Source organism: Coregonus lavaretus, assembly GCF_964263955.1.
Source record: "Coregonus lavaretus genome assembly, chromosome: 4".
Classification (NCBI taxonomy): Eukaryota; Metazoa; Chordata; class Actinopteri; order Salmoniformes; family Salmonidae; genus Coregonus; species Coregonus lavaretus.
The window spans coordinates 73176718-73193986 of NC_139991.1; the positions used below are offsets into that span (position 1 = coordinate 73176718).

Consider the following 17269-nt stretch of genomic DNA (forward strand, 5'->3'; position numbering starts at 1 on the left):
ATACATTTACATTTTTACATTTTAGTTATTTAGCAGACGCTCTTATCCAGAGCGACTTACAGTTAGTGAATGCATATGTATTATTATTATTATTTTAAAATATTTTTATTTCTTTCATACTGACCCCCCGTGGGAAACGAACCCACATCCCTGCCGGCCAAACCTTCCCTACCTTGGACGACGCTGGACCAATTGTGCGCCGCCCATGGGTCTCCCGGTTGCGGCCGGCTGCGACAGAGCCTGGACTCGAACCAGGATCTCTAGTGGCACAGCTAGCACTGCGATGCAGTGCCTTAGACCACTGCGCCACTTTATAAAACTGCAGAATTTCACTAACTGCTCTCCCAAGATAACAGTTTCGGAAACATTTCAAAGAGAGAGATAATGACACACCATCCTCTCCTGGAAGAGAAAGTGTACATTTCGGTAGTATTCACTATGCTACATCTTAATCAGCAACACAAAAGTTGTAATTCCAAACCAAACAAAATAAAGATAAGTCCACCGTCCTCCCTCCAATCATTAATCGTTTGTTTTAATCCACCCTAATGTTTATGTACCCTTAATTTAGCATGTACAGTTGTGGTCAAAAGTTTTGAGAATGACACAAATATTAATTGCTGCCTCAGTTTTTATGATGGCAATTTGCATATACTCCAGAATGTTATGAAGATTGATCAGATGAATTGCAATTAATTGCAAAGTCCCTCTTTACAATGAAAATTAACTTAATTCCAAAAAAACATTTCCACTGCATTTCTGCCCTGCCACAAAAGGAACAGCTGACATCATGTCAGTGATTCTCTCGTTAACACAGGTGAGAGTGTTGACGAGGACAAGGCTGGAGATCACTCTGTCATGCTGATTGAGTTAGAATAACAGACTGGAAGCTTTAAAAAGGAGGGTGGTGCTTGAAATCATTGTTCTTCCTCTGTTAACCATGGTTACCTGCAAGGAAACACGTGCCGTCATCATTGCTTTGCACAAAAAGGGCCTCACAGGCAAGGATATTGCTGCTAGTAAGATTGCACCTAAATCAACTATTTATCGGATCATCAAGAACTTCAAGGAGAGAGGTTCAATTGTTGTGAAGAAGGCGTCAGGGCGCCCAAGAAAGTCCAGCAAGCGCCAGGACCGTCTCCTAAAGTTGAATCAGCTGCGGGATCGGGGCACCACCAGTGCAGAGCTTGCTCAGGAATGGCAGCAGGCAGGTGTGAGTGCATCTGCACGCACAGTGAGGCGAAGACTTTTGGAGGATGGCCTGGTGTCAAGAAGGGCAACGAGGAAGCCACTTCTCTCCAGGAAAAAGATCAGGGACAGGCTGATATTTTGCAAAAGGTACAGGGATTGGACTGCTGACGACTGGGATAAAGTCATTTTCTCTGATGAATCCCCTTTCCGATTGTTTGGGGCATCCGGAAAAAAGCTTGTCTGGAGAAGACAAGGTGAGCGCTACCATCAGTCCTGTGTAATGCCAACAGTAAAGCATCCTGAGACCATTCATGTGTGGGGTTGCTTCTCAGCCAAGGGAGTGGGCTCACTCACAATTTTGCTTAAGAACACAGCCATGAACTTCTCCCAACCATCCAAGAACAGTTTGGTGACGAACAATGCCTTTTCCAGCATGATGGAGCATCTTGCCATAAGGCAAAAGTGATAAGTGGCTCGGGGAACAAAACATCGACATTTTGGGTCCATGGCCAGGAAACTCCCCTGACCTTAATCCCATTGAGAACTTGTGGTCAATCCTCAAGAGGCGGGTGGACAAACAAAAACCCACAAATTCTGACAAACTCCAAGCATTGATTATGCAAGAATGGGCTGCCATCAGTCAGGATGTGGCCCAGAAGTTAATTGACAGCATGCCAGGGCGGGTTGCAGAGGTCTTGAAAAAGAAGGGTCAACACTGCAAATATTGACTCTTTGCATAAACTTAATGTAATTGTCATTAAAAGCCTTTGACACTTATGGAATGTTTGTAATTATACTTCAGTATACCATAGTAACATCTGACAAAAATATCTAAAAACACTGAAGCAGCAAACGTTGTGAAGACCAATACTTGTGTCATTCTCAAAACTTTTGACCCCGACTGTACTACCCTTACACACGGCGACATTTATCTCGCCACCGAGTCTAACGATTTACTCCCGTATATGACTGGTCTCTCTCTTCCCCATGATTTTCCGTAACCACCGCACTACAAAGCCCTTCATGTTCATGAACAACCATTTTAAAAGGTAATTTTAGGTTTGGTAACCCCAATGATGTCGCTTGACAGAATTGTTTCTTTCAAAAGTCTACTAAAAATTACTCACAATATTAACTCCACTCTTAATTTCTCGTGACCCCCTCCTCCCCCTCCTCCCTTTCGTCAATTCTATAAATCTATTTCAGAATAAGAATAAATAAAATGCCTCACAAGATTTAAAAAACCTTGGTGCACATTTAGCCTCTTGTTTTGATAGTTGTGCTTTCTCATATGATGCTTCATGATTTGCTCTGCCACACTCATTTTTCCAATCACTACTTTCTCACCTATCGCCCTACGCGTCGGTATTCTTCTGCTACCCCTGCAATATTCGTTTTGATAACAGGTTTCAAACCTGCTATCAAAGCAGACGTACCCATTTTATCAATGTGCTCTGGCCAAGGAGCAGGGTTGATCTGAGCGTTCTGACCTCACAACAGCAGTCAAGCACCCATTTACATTTTTAGTCATTTAGCAGACGCTCTTATCCAGAGCGACTTACAGTTAGTGAATACATATTTTTTTATACTGGCCCCCCCATGGGAATCAAACCCACAACCCTGGCGTTGCAAACGCCATGCTCTATCAACTGAGCTACATCCCTGCCGGCCATTCCCTCCCTTACCCTGGACGACGCTGGGCCAATTGTGCGGCGCCCATGAGTCTCCCGGTCGCGGCCGGCTGCGACAGAGCCTGGATTCGAACCAGGATCTCTAGTGGCACAGTTAGCACTGCGATGCAGTGCCTTAGACCACTGCGCCACTCAGGAGACACCCAAGCTAACTGGCTAAAGTTTGGCTAGCTTGTTAGCTACTTCCAGACACAAATGAGAGAACACCTCATTCTGACCATTTTACCGCCCTAGCAGAGCTGGTTAGGCTGTTTTCATATTATCCAAAGCGTTGGTGACTATAACTGTGCTGCTGGCAACAATTTAATACAAATTAAAAAATCCAAGGTTTACTGACAACGGCCATATTCAACGGGTGTTGAGGGTTCGTAAATTCAACAGTTCCTCTGTGCCCTGGCACATTCAGACGAGTGCCTTGAAATCGGAGCAGATAGCCAGAGCGAATTTACGAAGCACCCGCTTTAACAATGTCCATAGATAACGCACAATGACTATACCATTTAGCTAAGCTAAGAATGACGTGAATAATTCTGTCAATAAACGTTGGGTAGTTGGATAGCATATAGTTAATATACTAGCAAGTTTGGGATATTAGTAGCCAGCTAACATATATTACCGGTACATACTACTGCAATGATATGCTATGCGGTTCATAAGGATGGCGTAACTAACAAATTGCCAGCCAAGTCATTACTTTATTACATTGCTCAACATTTTCTTAACATTTGTCATAATTAGTTAAAGCAATGAATTTGTATCTATAACCAATAAGCATACTACATACTCAATTTACGTCACAAATAGTACGGTTAGTGCGGTTATGCTGAGTACTAATTTTGGTTTTATCAGTTTTTCTTTTCTGTTGATAACATCAAAACGCTGGTGTATTGAGCTTTTGATTGTTATTTTATCTCATTGTGCCAACTAACAATAGCATCTCTGAATTCTATATTTGATTGGAACTTTCCGTCAGCAGGGAAATGCTGCCCAATTTTATCCATGATTAGATTTATTTTATTATATTCGAGACGAATTGGTAGAATGCCCTTGCGCTTTTTAAAATAATAATAATAATAATATGCCATTTAGCAGACGCTTTTATCCAAAGCGACTTACAGTCATGTGTGCATACATTTTTACGTATGGGTGGTCCCGGGGATCGAACCCACTACCCTGGCGTTACAAGCGCCATGCTCTACCAATTGAGCTTTTAATGCTTAAAGTTTACCTCTACTATGATGGTTATTTCTGCGCCTCTCTCAACGGTATCCAGAGTTTAGATTTCATCACTCATGGTTTTAATATATGCCCATTTTAAAAAAAATCCAAGGTAGTGACACCCACTTCCCCGGAGAGTAGTTATGGTATTTGTGACTTTTAATTGGTGACGGCACCTGATACCTTGTATTAGAACCAGTACTGAAGCTCTGCCAATTTACTATTGGAGAATATGGGAGACCTAATGTCTTATACCAGTCTCACGCTTCAAATATCACTGTTGTTGACAACACATATGAATAAATCAAAATTAGGGTCCATCGTCTGTCCATAACATAAATGTCTTGTCAATGGTGAGAAATTCGCGGTGCAATGTAAGCCAGTCTGTGACACAAAACTGCCTTTGTGTTTCCAACAACTGCGAGCAGTTGAGAAAATATATTGTACGTCCCATGCATAGTACCAATCACATGTAATCCCCAATTTACAGAGAAGATCTCTTCCTGCCAAATATACAGGACAACATGCAGAATAAATGAATTTATGTTTTATGCATGTGTTATCAACTTTAACAGGTAGGGGCATCGTGAGCAACTCTTTCATAGTCACTCCCGAGGCTCCGACAGTGCTGACTGACTGATTCATTTGACATGGGAAGGTTTGGACATTAGATTTAGATGTTAAGCGCTTCTGTCCGGCAACGGCGTGGGAAGTAGCTATCTAGTATCAGGGTGACAGTCACACTGAGCACACGCATACAATGCATGAAGCAACACAACGCATGAAGCAACAGTACACCCATCATCAATACTTAAATCAAAGATAAACAATCGTCAGTTTTATAACTGAAAATGTACAATTATTTGTGTAAAACTAACAGTGAAATACGACTCGGACTCTGGCTTAAAAACAGAAGTACGGTAGCTCAATGTACGGTAGTTGCATGGTAAGAAACTGAAGAAAAAAAACAGCTGTCTATAGCAGAACGCTTTCGACACACCCACTACTTTCCTTTCGACACACCCACTACTTTCCTTTCGACACACCCACTACTTTCCTTTCGGCACACCCACTCGCCCATACTCAGGTCGCCATATTGGGATGCAGCTACCCCCTTCTCCGAAATAGGTGCAGCAACTTCCTCTGAGGTGGGCCTTTTTAAGGGATGGGATGCATAGAAATTGTGCACATAGAATGGATCTACCGCATATCAGACTTGCTTTCAATGAGAATGACAGATCTGTAACTCTATAACATTTGGTCTGTCGCCCACAAAGGACCTTTTTAAAAGTGCAGAGTGAAGGAAAAATAAATAACCTGCACTTGTCCTTTCCTACTAGAGCTGACTTTGCTGATAACGTCTTTATTGAGAAACATTTTACTTACTAGGACTGTGATATGTCTCACCTACAGTTGTAGGATCTTCATTTTATCGCCCTGTTGTTGCAGGAAATGCAAACTTAGTGTATTCAAGGTTTAAAAAGGCTTTTTAATGTTAGTAATTTCCACTTTACATGTTCAGACATGATTTGCCCTAACAAATAATGTATCAACCCCTACAAAAATGTAAATTGAATTACACTCCACACAATAATTCACATTTCATGTTGCTGCAGGATTATTTTACTGCTGTGAGAAACTGGTCAAATCAAGATCCTACATCTGTAGTTATCTTAAGATGAATGTAAGTCACTCTGGATAAGAGCCAGTGGAAAGATTCTAGTATGTTCTACTAACAATATGGATGTGTTCATGTTCTTTGCTCAAATTATATAAGTTTACATGTCACAGACTACTCACCTGTTTTTGGTTGTTTTAGGGAACCACAATGCTACCTGCTAAGGAGCTGCTGCTGGCCACTCTGGAGGAGTTGGCTGAGGGAGGAGGAAAACTGGAGCGATTTCAGTGGTTCTTGACTAGTCTGCTGCCCATCTTTCCTCCCATCCCAGAGAGCCAGCTGGATGACCCTGACAGGCAGGACACAGTGGATGAGATGGTGCAGAGCTTCGGCCCTGAGGTTGCTGTGAAGATCACACTGAGGATCCTGAAGAATTTAAAACAGTTCCATCTCGCAGAAAAGTTAGAGATAAACTACGGACAGGTTACGCCATTCTTTAAATACTTACTGACTTCCCCTGGAGCAAGTGGAGACCAGGAGACCTATGATGACATTGAAGAAGGTGCAGGTGAAGAATATGACGTCATGTGCTATGATGACCTAATTTCGCGGTCAACACAAGCTCACATAAGCGTTCCTGAAGGAGAACATGAAGAATATGAGATCTGTGATGTCATAGACATTACCTCCACTTCAGCGCCACCGCACATAACCATTCCTGAGAGAGGAGCAGGTGATGAGCATGAGATCTATACTAACATACACTTTTGTCTGTCATTCAGCTTTATTTTCAACTGCTGAAATAGTATTTTATTTCTAAAACACCATATCCACCTATTTTTTCATCAGAAATGATTGCATATGGGTAACTTTATGTGTGTGTAAAATATTACTGTTCTTAGATCTTTAATTCAGAGATTTTAGATGTGTATGAAAACAAGTTTTTTTTGTTGCAAAACGCTATAGATCCATTGTGGAATGTTTGTATCCTGTATATTTGACTGTGATGTGGTTGTCTCACCTAGCTATCTTTGAAATAAATGCACTTACTGTAATTCGCTCTGGATAAGAGCATCTGCTAAGTGACTAAAATGTAAATTGTAAATGATTTACATACAGATCTCATTTGTACATTTATTTATAAAAGGTTTAGTTATTTGTTACATTTTACTGTGTAAAACCTAGCAGTACTACTTATTTATCCGAGAGTGAGACGGATATATATCATTTAGCAAAAAACATGATTATTTGTCTGTCTGAAATGAAACCATCAAGTGATAAGATTTTAAACAAATACATGTCTGTCATTGAATAACCCCATGCCATGATTTCTACTGATTATTCAGTAAGAAGACAGCTACTGTGAAATGATAACCTGTTCTCACTCTCTTTCTTGCTCACAGAAGGCCTTTACCCCGATATCAAACCTAAACTAAAAGGGATGTTGAAACGCAGTCTCTCATTAGACGATCTTCAAGTCAGAACACCATCCTCGTCTCACAGAGTTTCCGATGATCAAGGGGAATACATCAACATGAGTTCTTTGAGCCCCACAATGCCAACTGTTCCAGATCTGCTCCTCGCTACTCTAGAGATGCTAAACGCAGAAGAGTTTAAGAGATTTCTGAGTCACCTGGCTCACTGCCTGCTGTCCATATTTCCTCCCATCCCATGGAGCCAGCTGGAGAATGCTGACACAAAGGTCACAGTGGATAAAATGGTGCAGTGCTACAGCCTCGAGTATGCTGTAAAGATCACCGTGGTGATCCTGAAGATGATGAAGTGGTTTGATCTCGCTGACAAGTTAAGGAATAATTACAGACTAGGTAAAACAGCAAGACAAACCAATCTGTGCATTATGAGGACATTGTTACCAGCAAGCAACATTTGGCATAGGATGTCATGAGTGATTACAAACAGTTCAGAGGGAACAATCAGAAAATATGGAAGTTTGTAATTGTGGTAGATTTGAAGAAAAAAAAAAAAATCGCTCCTTTCCTCTTAAGCAGTAGCGAGAACCTCAAAACATCAATCAAAAAGGTTGGGGGGAATACTAGTCAGTTGCACAACTGAATGCATTCAACCTAAATGTGTATTCTGCATTTAACCCAACCCCTTTGAATCAGAGAGGTGCAGGGGGCTGCTTTAATCGACATCCACAGCACCCAGGGAGAAGTTTTTGGGGGTTAACTGCCTTGCTCAAGGGCAGAGCGGGAGATTTTTCCAACTTGCTGGCTTGGGGATTCAAACCAGCGACCAAGGGTTTTACTTTATTTTTACTATTTTCTACATTGTAGAATAATAGTGAAGACATCAAACTATGAAATAACACATAGTAGTAACCAAAAACGTGTTAAACAAATCAAAATATATTTTATATTTGAGATTCTTCAAAGTAGCCATCCTTTGCTTTGATGACAGCTTTGCACACTCTTGGCATTCTCTCAACCATCTTCATGAGGTAGTCACCTGGAATGCATTTCAATTAACAGGTTTGCCTTCTTGAAAGTTAATTTGTGGAATTTCTTTCCTTCTTAATGCGCTTGAGCCAATCAGTTGTGTTGTGACAAGGTAGGGGGGGTATACAGAAGATAGCCCTATTTGGTAAAAGACCAAGTCCATATTATGGCAAGAAGAGCTCAAATAAGCAATGAGAAAAAACAGTCCATCATTACTTTAAGACATGAAGGTCAGTCAATATGGAAAATGTCAAGAACTCTGAAAGTTTCTTCAAGTGCAGTCACAAAAACCATCAAGCGCTATGATGAAACTGGCTCTCATGAGGACCGCCACAGGAATGGAAGACCCAGAGTTACCTCTGCTGCAGAGGATAAGTTCATTAGAGTTACCAGCCTCAGAAATTGCAGCCCAAATAAATGCTTCACAGAGTTCAAGTAACAGACACATCTCAACATCAACTGTTCAGAGGAGACTGCGTGAATCAGGCCTTCATGGTCGAATTGCTGCAAAGAAACCACTACTAAAGCACACCAATAAGAAGAAGAGACTTGCTTGGGCCAAGAAACACGAGCAATTAGACCGGTGGAAATCTGTCCTTTGACTGATGAGTCCAAATTTGAGATTTTTGGTTCCAACCGCTGTGTCTTTGTGAGACGCAGAGTAGGTGAACGGATGATCTCTGCATGTGTAGTTCCCTCCGTGAAGCATGGAGGAGGAGGTGTGATGGTGTGGGGGTGCTTTGCTGGTGACACTGTTGGTGATTTCTTTAGAATTTGAGGCACACTTAACCAGCATGGCTACCACAGCGATATGCCATCCCATCTGGTTTGCGCTAAGTGGGACTATCATACGTTTTTCAACAGGACAATGACCCAACACACCTCCAGGCTGTGTAAGGGCTATTTGACCAAGAAGGAGAGTGATGGAGTGTTGCATCAGATGACCTGGCCTCCACAATCACCCGACCTCAACCCAATTGAGATGATTTGGGATGAGTTGGACCACAGAGTGAAGGAAAAACAAGTGCTCAGCATATGTGGGAACCCCTTCAAGACTGTTGGAAAAGCATTCCAGGTGAAGCTGGTTGAGAGAATGCCAAGAGTGTGCAAAGCTGTCATCAAGGCAAAGGGTGGCTACTTTGAAGAATCTAAAATCTAAAATATATTTTGATTTGTTTAACACTTTTTTGGTTACTACATGATTCCATATGTGTTATTTCATAGTTTTGATGTCTTCACTATTATTCTACAATGTAGAAAATAGTAAAAATAAAGAAAAACCCTTGAATGAGTAGGTGTCCAAACATTTGACTGGTACTGTATGTTATGTTCAAGGTAAAATTCTATGAAAATAAGTGTGTATGACATTTCAAAATGGTGCTGCTTTTGTGTGTGGTTGACTACCAAATGTTGCCTTTCCCACTCCCACTTACCTGTTATTAAATTGTTGTTATTATTGATACCTCTCTTCTGATACTACAGGAAGAAGAAGAGAGCAAAGTAAGACAGCATGTCACACGTCATCTTTGTCCAAGGGTAAAGAGAAAGAGGAGGATCTTTTTGTTTCTAGTCCCTCTGCAAAAAAAGAGGAGCAAGAAAAAGCTATTGCAATTCATAGCAACAGAGATGTCATGGTGAGAAGGAAAGGTGATGTTTTTGGTTCACAGACACAATCATACCTGGTTCTATCATTGGAACTCATGTATGCAGTTAACTTGTTATTGTGTGCAAAATATGAATGATAATACATTTGGTCTTGTCCTTTAGGCTCTGCTCTTTGGGGTGCTCCCCTCTTTGGGGTGCTCCCCACCCGAGAAAGATTCAAATCCTTCTGTTGTCTTTTTTTATAAAGGGACCCACAAAGCTGCCTGTTGCAGATCTGCTGCGGGCCACTCTGATGGAGCTGAGCAAACAAGTGCGGAGGAGATTTAAGTTTTTCCTAACTAGCAGCCTGCTGCCTGGCTTTCCTCCAATCCCAGCCAGCCAGCTAAGGTACGCCAACATAGAGGTCACAGTTGATAAAATGGTGCAGATCTTCGGCCCTGAGGGAGCTGTGGAGATCACACTGAAGATCCTGAGGGAGATGAATCAGCATAATCTTGCCGATGAATTAAAGAGAGAACACGGCAGAAGTAAGTGCAGGTTCTTAGTCAGTGTGTTCAAACAAAGAGTGCCTGAGCTTCTTTCATTGTCATTATAGAATGTTAATGAAGATGTAATGTTTATGCTCCAAGTTCCTCCTTGATAATGCATCTCAGAAGCACAGGTTTCACTTCTATAGAGGGTAACTACAGTGTTTGTAATTTAGAGGAAATGCGAAGTTCCTCATGTCATCATCCTGTTACCTCAGTTGCAGACTAATAACTAACTAAATGAAATGTGCACTCTTTGCTATCTGTTTGTAGATTCTCCTCTCTTCCTGAAACCCAAATATTCCTCTGTAGCCCTGTCAAGCCTTCCCAGTCGTCCCTCAACTAGAGAACGATCAAAGGAAGAGGAGAGCGAGGAACGTATCGAAGTCAATCCGTCTCAAAGCTTAACTGATACCAAGGAGCAATTATTAAGCAATGTATTCGGAAAGGTCGGCCAAGCTATGTGTATGACTGACCCTCTCCAGGTAATATACGATCCTCACTGGCAAGAAAGAAAGAGAGAAGTTAAATACATACACTACCGTTCAAAAGTTTGGGGCCACTTAGAAATGTCCTTGTTTTCCATGAAAACATACATGAAATGAGTTTGAATAGGAAAAATAGCAAAATGAATAGGAAATGTAGTCATTGACAAGGTTAGAAATAATGATTTTTAATTGAAATAATAATTGTGTCCTTCAAACTTTGCTTTCGTCAAAGAATCCTCCATTTGCAGCAATTACAGCCTTGCTGTCACGATCATTGAGAGACGGGTCAGACCAAGGTGCAGCGTGGTATGCGTACATGTTTATTAAGACGAATAAACACTTGACAAAATAACAAAACAACGAAAACGTGAAGTCCTATGGGCTATACACACAACAAGCCTAACAGGAACACAAACAAGATCCCACAACTAAGGTAGGCAACATGGCTGCCTAAGTATGATCCCCAATCAGAGACAACGATAGACAGCTGCCTCTGATTGGGAACCACACGCGGCCAACATAGAAATACAAAACTAGATATACACATAGAAATTCACACCCTGACCAAACCAACTAAAGACAACCGGGCTCTCAAGGCCAGGGCGTGACACTTGCAGACCTTTGGCATTCTAGTTGTCGATTTGTTGAGGTAATCTGAAGAGATTTCACCTCATGCTTTCTGAAGCACCTCCCACAAGTTGGATTGGCTTGATGGGTACTTCTTAAGTACCATACGGTCAAGCTGCTCCCACAACAGCTCATTAGGGTTGAGATCCGGTGACTGTGCTGGCCACCCCATTATAGACAGAATACCAGCTGACTGCTTCTTCCCTAAATAGTTCTTGCATAGTTTGGAGCTGTGCTTTGGGTCATTGTCCTGTTTTAGGAGGAAATTGGCTCGAATCAAGTGCCATCCACAGGGTACGGCATGGCGTTGCAAAACGGAGTGATAGCCTTCCTTCTTCAAGATCCCTTTTACCCTGTACAAATCTCCCACTTTACCACCACCAAAGCACCCCCAGACCATCACATTGCCTCCACCATGCTTGACAGATGGCATCAAGCACTCCTCCAGCATCTTTTCATTTGGTCTGCGTCTCACAAATGTTCTTCTCTGTGATCCGAACACCTCAAACTTCAATTCGTCTGTCCATAACACTTTTTTTCCAATCTTCCTCTGTCCAGTGTCTGTGTTCCTTTGCCCATCTTAATCTTTGATTTTTTTTGGCCATTCTGAGATATGGCTTTTTCTTTGGAACTCTGCCTTGAAGGTCAGCATCCCGTAGTCGCCTCTTCACTGTTGACGTTGAGACTGGTGTTTTGCGGGTACTATTTAATGAAGCTGCCAATTGAGGACCTGTGAGGCGTCTGTTTCTCAAACTAGACACTCTAATGTATTTGTCCTCTTGCTCAGTTGTGCACCGGGGCCTCCCACTCCTCTTTCTATTCTGGTTAGAGCCAGTTTGTGCTGTTCTGTGAAGGGAGTAGTACACAGCGTTGTAAGAGATCTTCAGTTTCTTGGGAATTTCTTGCATGGAATAGCCTTAATTTCTCAGAACAAGAATAGACTGACGAGTTTCAGAAGAAAGTTATTTGTTTCTGGCCATTCTGATCCTGTAATTAAACACACAATTGCTGATGCTCCCGATACTCAACTAGTCTCAAGAAGGCCAGTTTTATTGCTTCTTTAATCAGCACAACAGTTTTCAGCTGTGCTAACATAATTGCAAAAGGGTTTTCTAATGATCAATTAGCCTTTTAAAATGCTAAACTTTGATTAGCAAACACAACGTGCCATTGGAACACAGGACTGATGGTTGCTGATAATGGGCCTCTGTACGCCTATGTAGATATTCCATTAAAAATCAGCCGTTTCCAGCTACAATAGCCATTTACAACATTAACAATGTCTACACTGTATTTCTGATCAATTTGATGTTATTTTAATGGACAAAAAAATTGCTTTTCTTTCGAAAACAAGGACATTTCTAACCTGACCCCAAACTTTTGAACGGTAGCGGATATTTCAACTATGGGTTCAATATCTACTGGTGTTGTTACATTTTAGGCATTTCCTGATAACTTGGAAACAGAAATATATGACGAGAGCAGGGGAGCATACCGGTAACCTGTTCTTCTTTTCCATTTATGAGAGGATAACATGTTGAAATTGACACTTTAAGAATGTAAAATGAACATGTCATGATGCCACGTCATTGTCATATGCTCTACACTAGGTTCAAGTGCCCCTGTGCAGGTCTGTTCCCAAGTGGTGTAACCGGCCTGGGGTTTGGGATGGAGGGGGAGGGGGAAGTGCTCTATTGGACAGTCCCCTGGGACAGGAGGCTTCTAGCACAGAGAGGCAAGAGGCCTGCAGGACCCCTGTTCAAATTCACATGCCTTAAAGGGTCTGTCTGTCAACTACACCTCCCACACTGTGAGCTTCATTCTAGTGAGTGACGCTTTCATGAAAGTCATAGTGCTTCAAGACCACTGTCATTTCGAATGAGCCTGTCATAATTTATTGATCAATCTCATCATTTAGCTATTCTCATTACTAATCATCGATAATCAAGTCAGAGAAATAAGCTCCGCATGTTGTCTTTATTTCCCAGAGGGTGGATGTGACTTCCTGTCTGTAGCCCATGTGATGGATGACAGTTTGGAGTTTATCCGTGACGTTCAGATAACAGACAAACATGTCATATTAAACATCACTGGATTCTCTGCTTATGGCGTCGTCAAGGAAGATGACTCACCCACTGTTCCTATACGTGCACTTGTCTTGTTATTCTACAAACCCCCAGTTGTTCCTAAAAAGAGGTCCATCCTGAATGTGTTGTTGCTTCCCAGAAATGTTATGATCAGGGAGGTAGGTAAGCAGATCAGAGATGTCAAACAATACTTTGGCGGGAATATACTAAATGCATGTTTTGGTAACGTTATCACTCGGATAATGTTTTATAGTTTAAACATTGGATAACCAAAATGTGCTTTTATGAAAACATTCAAAGGTACAGGAGGAGTGGAAGAGAAGGAATGGAGATGAAGAAATCTACATTGAAACTAATGCTCACTGCCAACTAATCCCAAAGCAAGAATATACCCTCTCCACTGATCTTGTAGATGAACATCAAATAAGACCAAAGGTGATGAGTTAGAGAAAAATAATTAGATGAAAATCTATTTGCACATTAAAATTCTATAACCGACTAACTGTATTTTTCACCAGGATGCAGCATTCGTGGATTTCGAATCCTATGAAAACTACATCCCAACATTTCAGTTGTTCTTACAAACTGTCGTTGAACAAGTTGATCTCCTCCTGAAAGAAAATGGCGGTGCAGAGTCTGTGTGGGACAGACTTGTCTGGCTTCCAGGTAACACAAAGTTGGAGTACTAGTATTGCAGTTGTTGTTACTGAATTAGTATTATCTTTATATCATAAGTATTGGTTATAATGAACGCAGTCTTATATTAACGTTAATCAGACGGTCTTCTTTTCTCAGTCACAGTTTCACCAACAGAAGTCATCTCTATAGGTAACTTGAGATTCCTCTGAGATTTACCATTATAAACCTCACAATTTAATGATTTCACAATAATAAAAGAAGACATTATTGAAATAAAGAAATCTGATTCGTAGTGCTCCTGTGTAGTAAAAAATCATATTGACTTGAGGTCATAATTTATCTTCGATGTTTAGCATACATCTTGAGTTTATCATGCTAAACTGTATTTTAAAGATAGCATTTTCCCCTCTCTCAGCTTCCGGCCCTCTCTCTGTAGCCCCTCCTGCCGATCCTCCTACTCTCTCAGGAGAGAACTTCATAACAAAACAAAGAGTGAAACTGGAGGAACACATGGGTGAATTACAACCTATACTCCTCAAGCTCCAGGGATGTAAAGTACTGAACGATGTGGAGAGAGAGAAGATTGACAACATAAGTTCACGGGTCCAGAGGAACAAGGCCCTTCTGGAAATGGTTATGAGGAAGGGACCTCGTGCCCAGGAACAGCTGTACCAGGCCATAAAAAAAGGGGACCCTTACCTGGTGGAATACCTGGAAGAGGAGACATCCTGACCATAGATTGGTGTGTAAGGTAATCCAACGGTTCTGGACAAAAAATGACAACAAAGAAGACGTGTAAATGGACCAGGAGCCTAGAGACCGGGAAAGTGTTGCTATGCAACTCCAGGAAAGTGTTGCTATGCAACTGCACTGGCTGCAAACAGCAAGCTCAGGGACTTTGCTATTTAATGGCGTTATATATGTTTTGATCTCTGTATAAAATATATATGTAGATGGTAAGTATATATTTCCAAGCATTTATTTACGTTTTCATATGAGTATTTTATCCATACACATACAGATTTATGTATCAGTCATTTCTATAGTTGATCAATGTCGCTGCTATCCATGAATTTCTATCTGCACACTGATGTTTTTATTTGTCTCTTATTGTGATGGAGAGATGCTTGTATAAAAGGTTGCGTCACTCTTGTCCATATAGAATGTACTGTATGAAAATGACCAAAAGCCAGGCCTAGTCTGTTGAATGACATAGCTGTGGTCAAGAGATCAATGCTAAGTGGTGGCAGGCACCCTGTTCTACAAAACAAAAAATACAATGACAGTGTGAGGGCAATGTTCAGTGTTCATAATGCTCAATAGTGTCAAGTTATATTACATTTGATTAAACCTCTCTAGCTTATTTGAGTTGAGCTACTCCCCCCCTGTGTCAAGACATCCGGGGTGGGTCATGTTTGTATTGAATAGCAGCTCTACTTTAGCACGTTGTCCCTCGTTCCAAAATATAGTTCACACATTGAGGGGCCGCTTCCGGAACACAGATTAAGGGCTCTATTCATTCCGCGTCGCAGAGATTCATCTTTACAGCGTGATTGAAATTTAAAGGCAATGTTCCCGCTTTAGCGGAGTATGCGGTAAACGATGCCTAAGTTGGCTCAATTACCTTTACATTTCAATCAAATAAAATGTTATTCATCACATGCTTCATAAACAACAGATGTACACTAACAGTGAAATGCTTGCTTACGGGCCCTTCCCCACGATGCAGAAAGACAATAGAGAAATAATAGAAAAGTAAAAGACGTAATAATAAAACCGATAACTTGGCTAAATACACGGGCACCAGTACCGAGTCGATGTGCAGGGGTTCAAGGTAATTTAGGTAGGTACAGTGCCTTCAGAAAGTATTCACACCCCTTGACTTTTTCCACATTTTGTTGTGGTACAGTCTGAATTTTTTAATTGATTAAATTATATATTTTTGTCACTGGCCTACACACAATACCCCAGAATGTCAAAGTGGAATTTTTACAAATGAATTAAAAATGAAAAGCTGAAATGTCTTGAGTCAATAAGTATTCAACCCCTTTGTTCTGGCAAGCTAAATAAGTTCTGGAGTAAAGCTTTTCTTAACAAGTCATATGATACGTTGCATGGACTCATCTGTGTGCAATAATAGTGATTTTTGAATAACGTGATTTTTGAATACCTCATCTCTGTACCCAACACATACAATTATCTGTAAGGTCCCTCGGTCACGCAGTGAATTTCAAACACAGATTTAACTACAAAAATAGGTTTTCCAATGCCTCGCAAAGAAGGGTTCGTATTGGTAGATTGTTTATTTTTTTTAAAGCAGACATTGAATATCCCTTTGAGCATGGTGAAGTTATTCATTAAATTTTGAATGGTGTCACTACAAAGATACAGGCGTCCTTCCTAACTCAGTTGCTGGAGAGGAAGGAAACCGCTCAGGGATTTCACCATGAGGCCAATGGTAACTTTAAAACAGTTAAAGTTTAATGGCTGTGATAGAAAACTGAGGATGGATCAACAACATTATAGTTACTCCACAATACTAACCTAATTGACAGAGTGAAAATAAAGAAGCCTGTACAGAATAAAAATATTCAAAAATATGCTTCCTGTTTGCAACAAGGCACTAAAGTAGTACTGCTAATAATGTGGCAAAGCAATTCACTTTTTGTCCTAAATACAAAGTGTTATGTTTGGGGCAAATCCAGTACAACACATTACTAAGTACCACTCTGCACATTTCCAAGCATAGTGGTGGTTGCATTATGTTATGGGTATTCTTGTAATCGTTAAGGACGGGCATTTTTCAGGATAAAAAAGAAACGGAATGGAGCTAAGCACAGGCAAAACTCTAGAGGAAAACCTGGTTCAGCCTGCTTTCCACCAGGCACTGGGAGATGAATTCACCTTTCAGCAGGACAATAACCTAAAACACAAGGCCAAATCTACACTAGCGTTGCTTACCAAGAAGACAGTGAATGTTCCGGAGTGGCCGAGTTACAGATTTGACTGAAATCTGCTTGAAGATATATGGAAAGACCTGAAAATGGTTGTCTAGCAATGATCAACAACCAATTTGATAGAGCTTGAAGAATTTTGAAAAGAATAATGGGCAAATGTTG

At 41.0% G+C, this 17269-nt stretch overlaps 1 protein-coding gene across 1 annotated transcript; it reads left to right on the forward strand.

The window, feature by feature from the left end:
- The first annotated feature begins 5747 nt into the window (after positions 1-5747).
- LOC311128002 (uncharacterized protein) lies at positions 5748-16167 on the forward strand. Its single transcript, XM_084159929.1, has 13 exons — positions 5748-5784; positions 5920-6451; positions 7122-7544; positions 9660-9811; positions 10030-10309; positions 10583-10794; positions 12866-12921; positions 13035-13249; positions 13413-13669; positions 13812-13946; positions 14030-14177; positions 14307-14339; positions 14566-16167. Exons 1-13 carry the CDS (start codon positions 5779-5781, stop codon positions 14880-14882), a joined length of 2766 nt encoding a protein of 921 aa, XP_084016055.1. The 5' UTR covers positions 5748-5778; the 3' UTR covers positions 14883-16167.
- Positions 16168-17269: the final 1102 nt, after the last annotated feature.

Coding starts and splice junctions, on each gene's coding strand:
- LOC311128002 (XM_084159929.1), top strand. Junction 6,452..7,121: donor CATTCCTGAGAGAGGAGCAG/GTGATGAGCATG, acceptor TCTTGCTCACAG/AAGGCCTTTACCCCGATATC. Junction 9,812..10,029: donor ATAGCAACAGAGATGTCATG/GTGAGAAGGAAA, acceptor TTTTTTATAAAG/GGACCCACAAAGCTGCCTGT.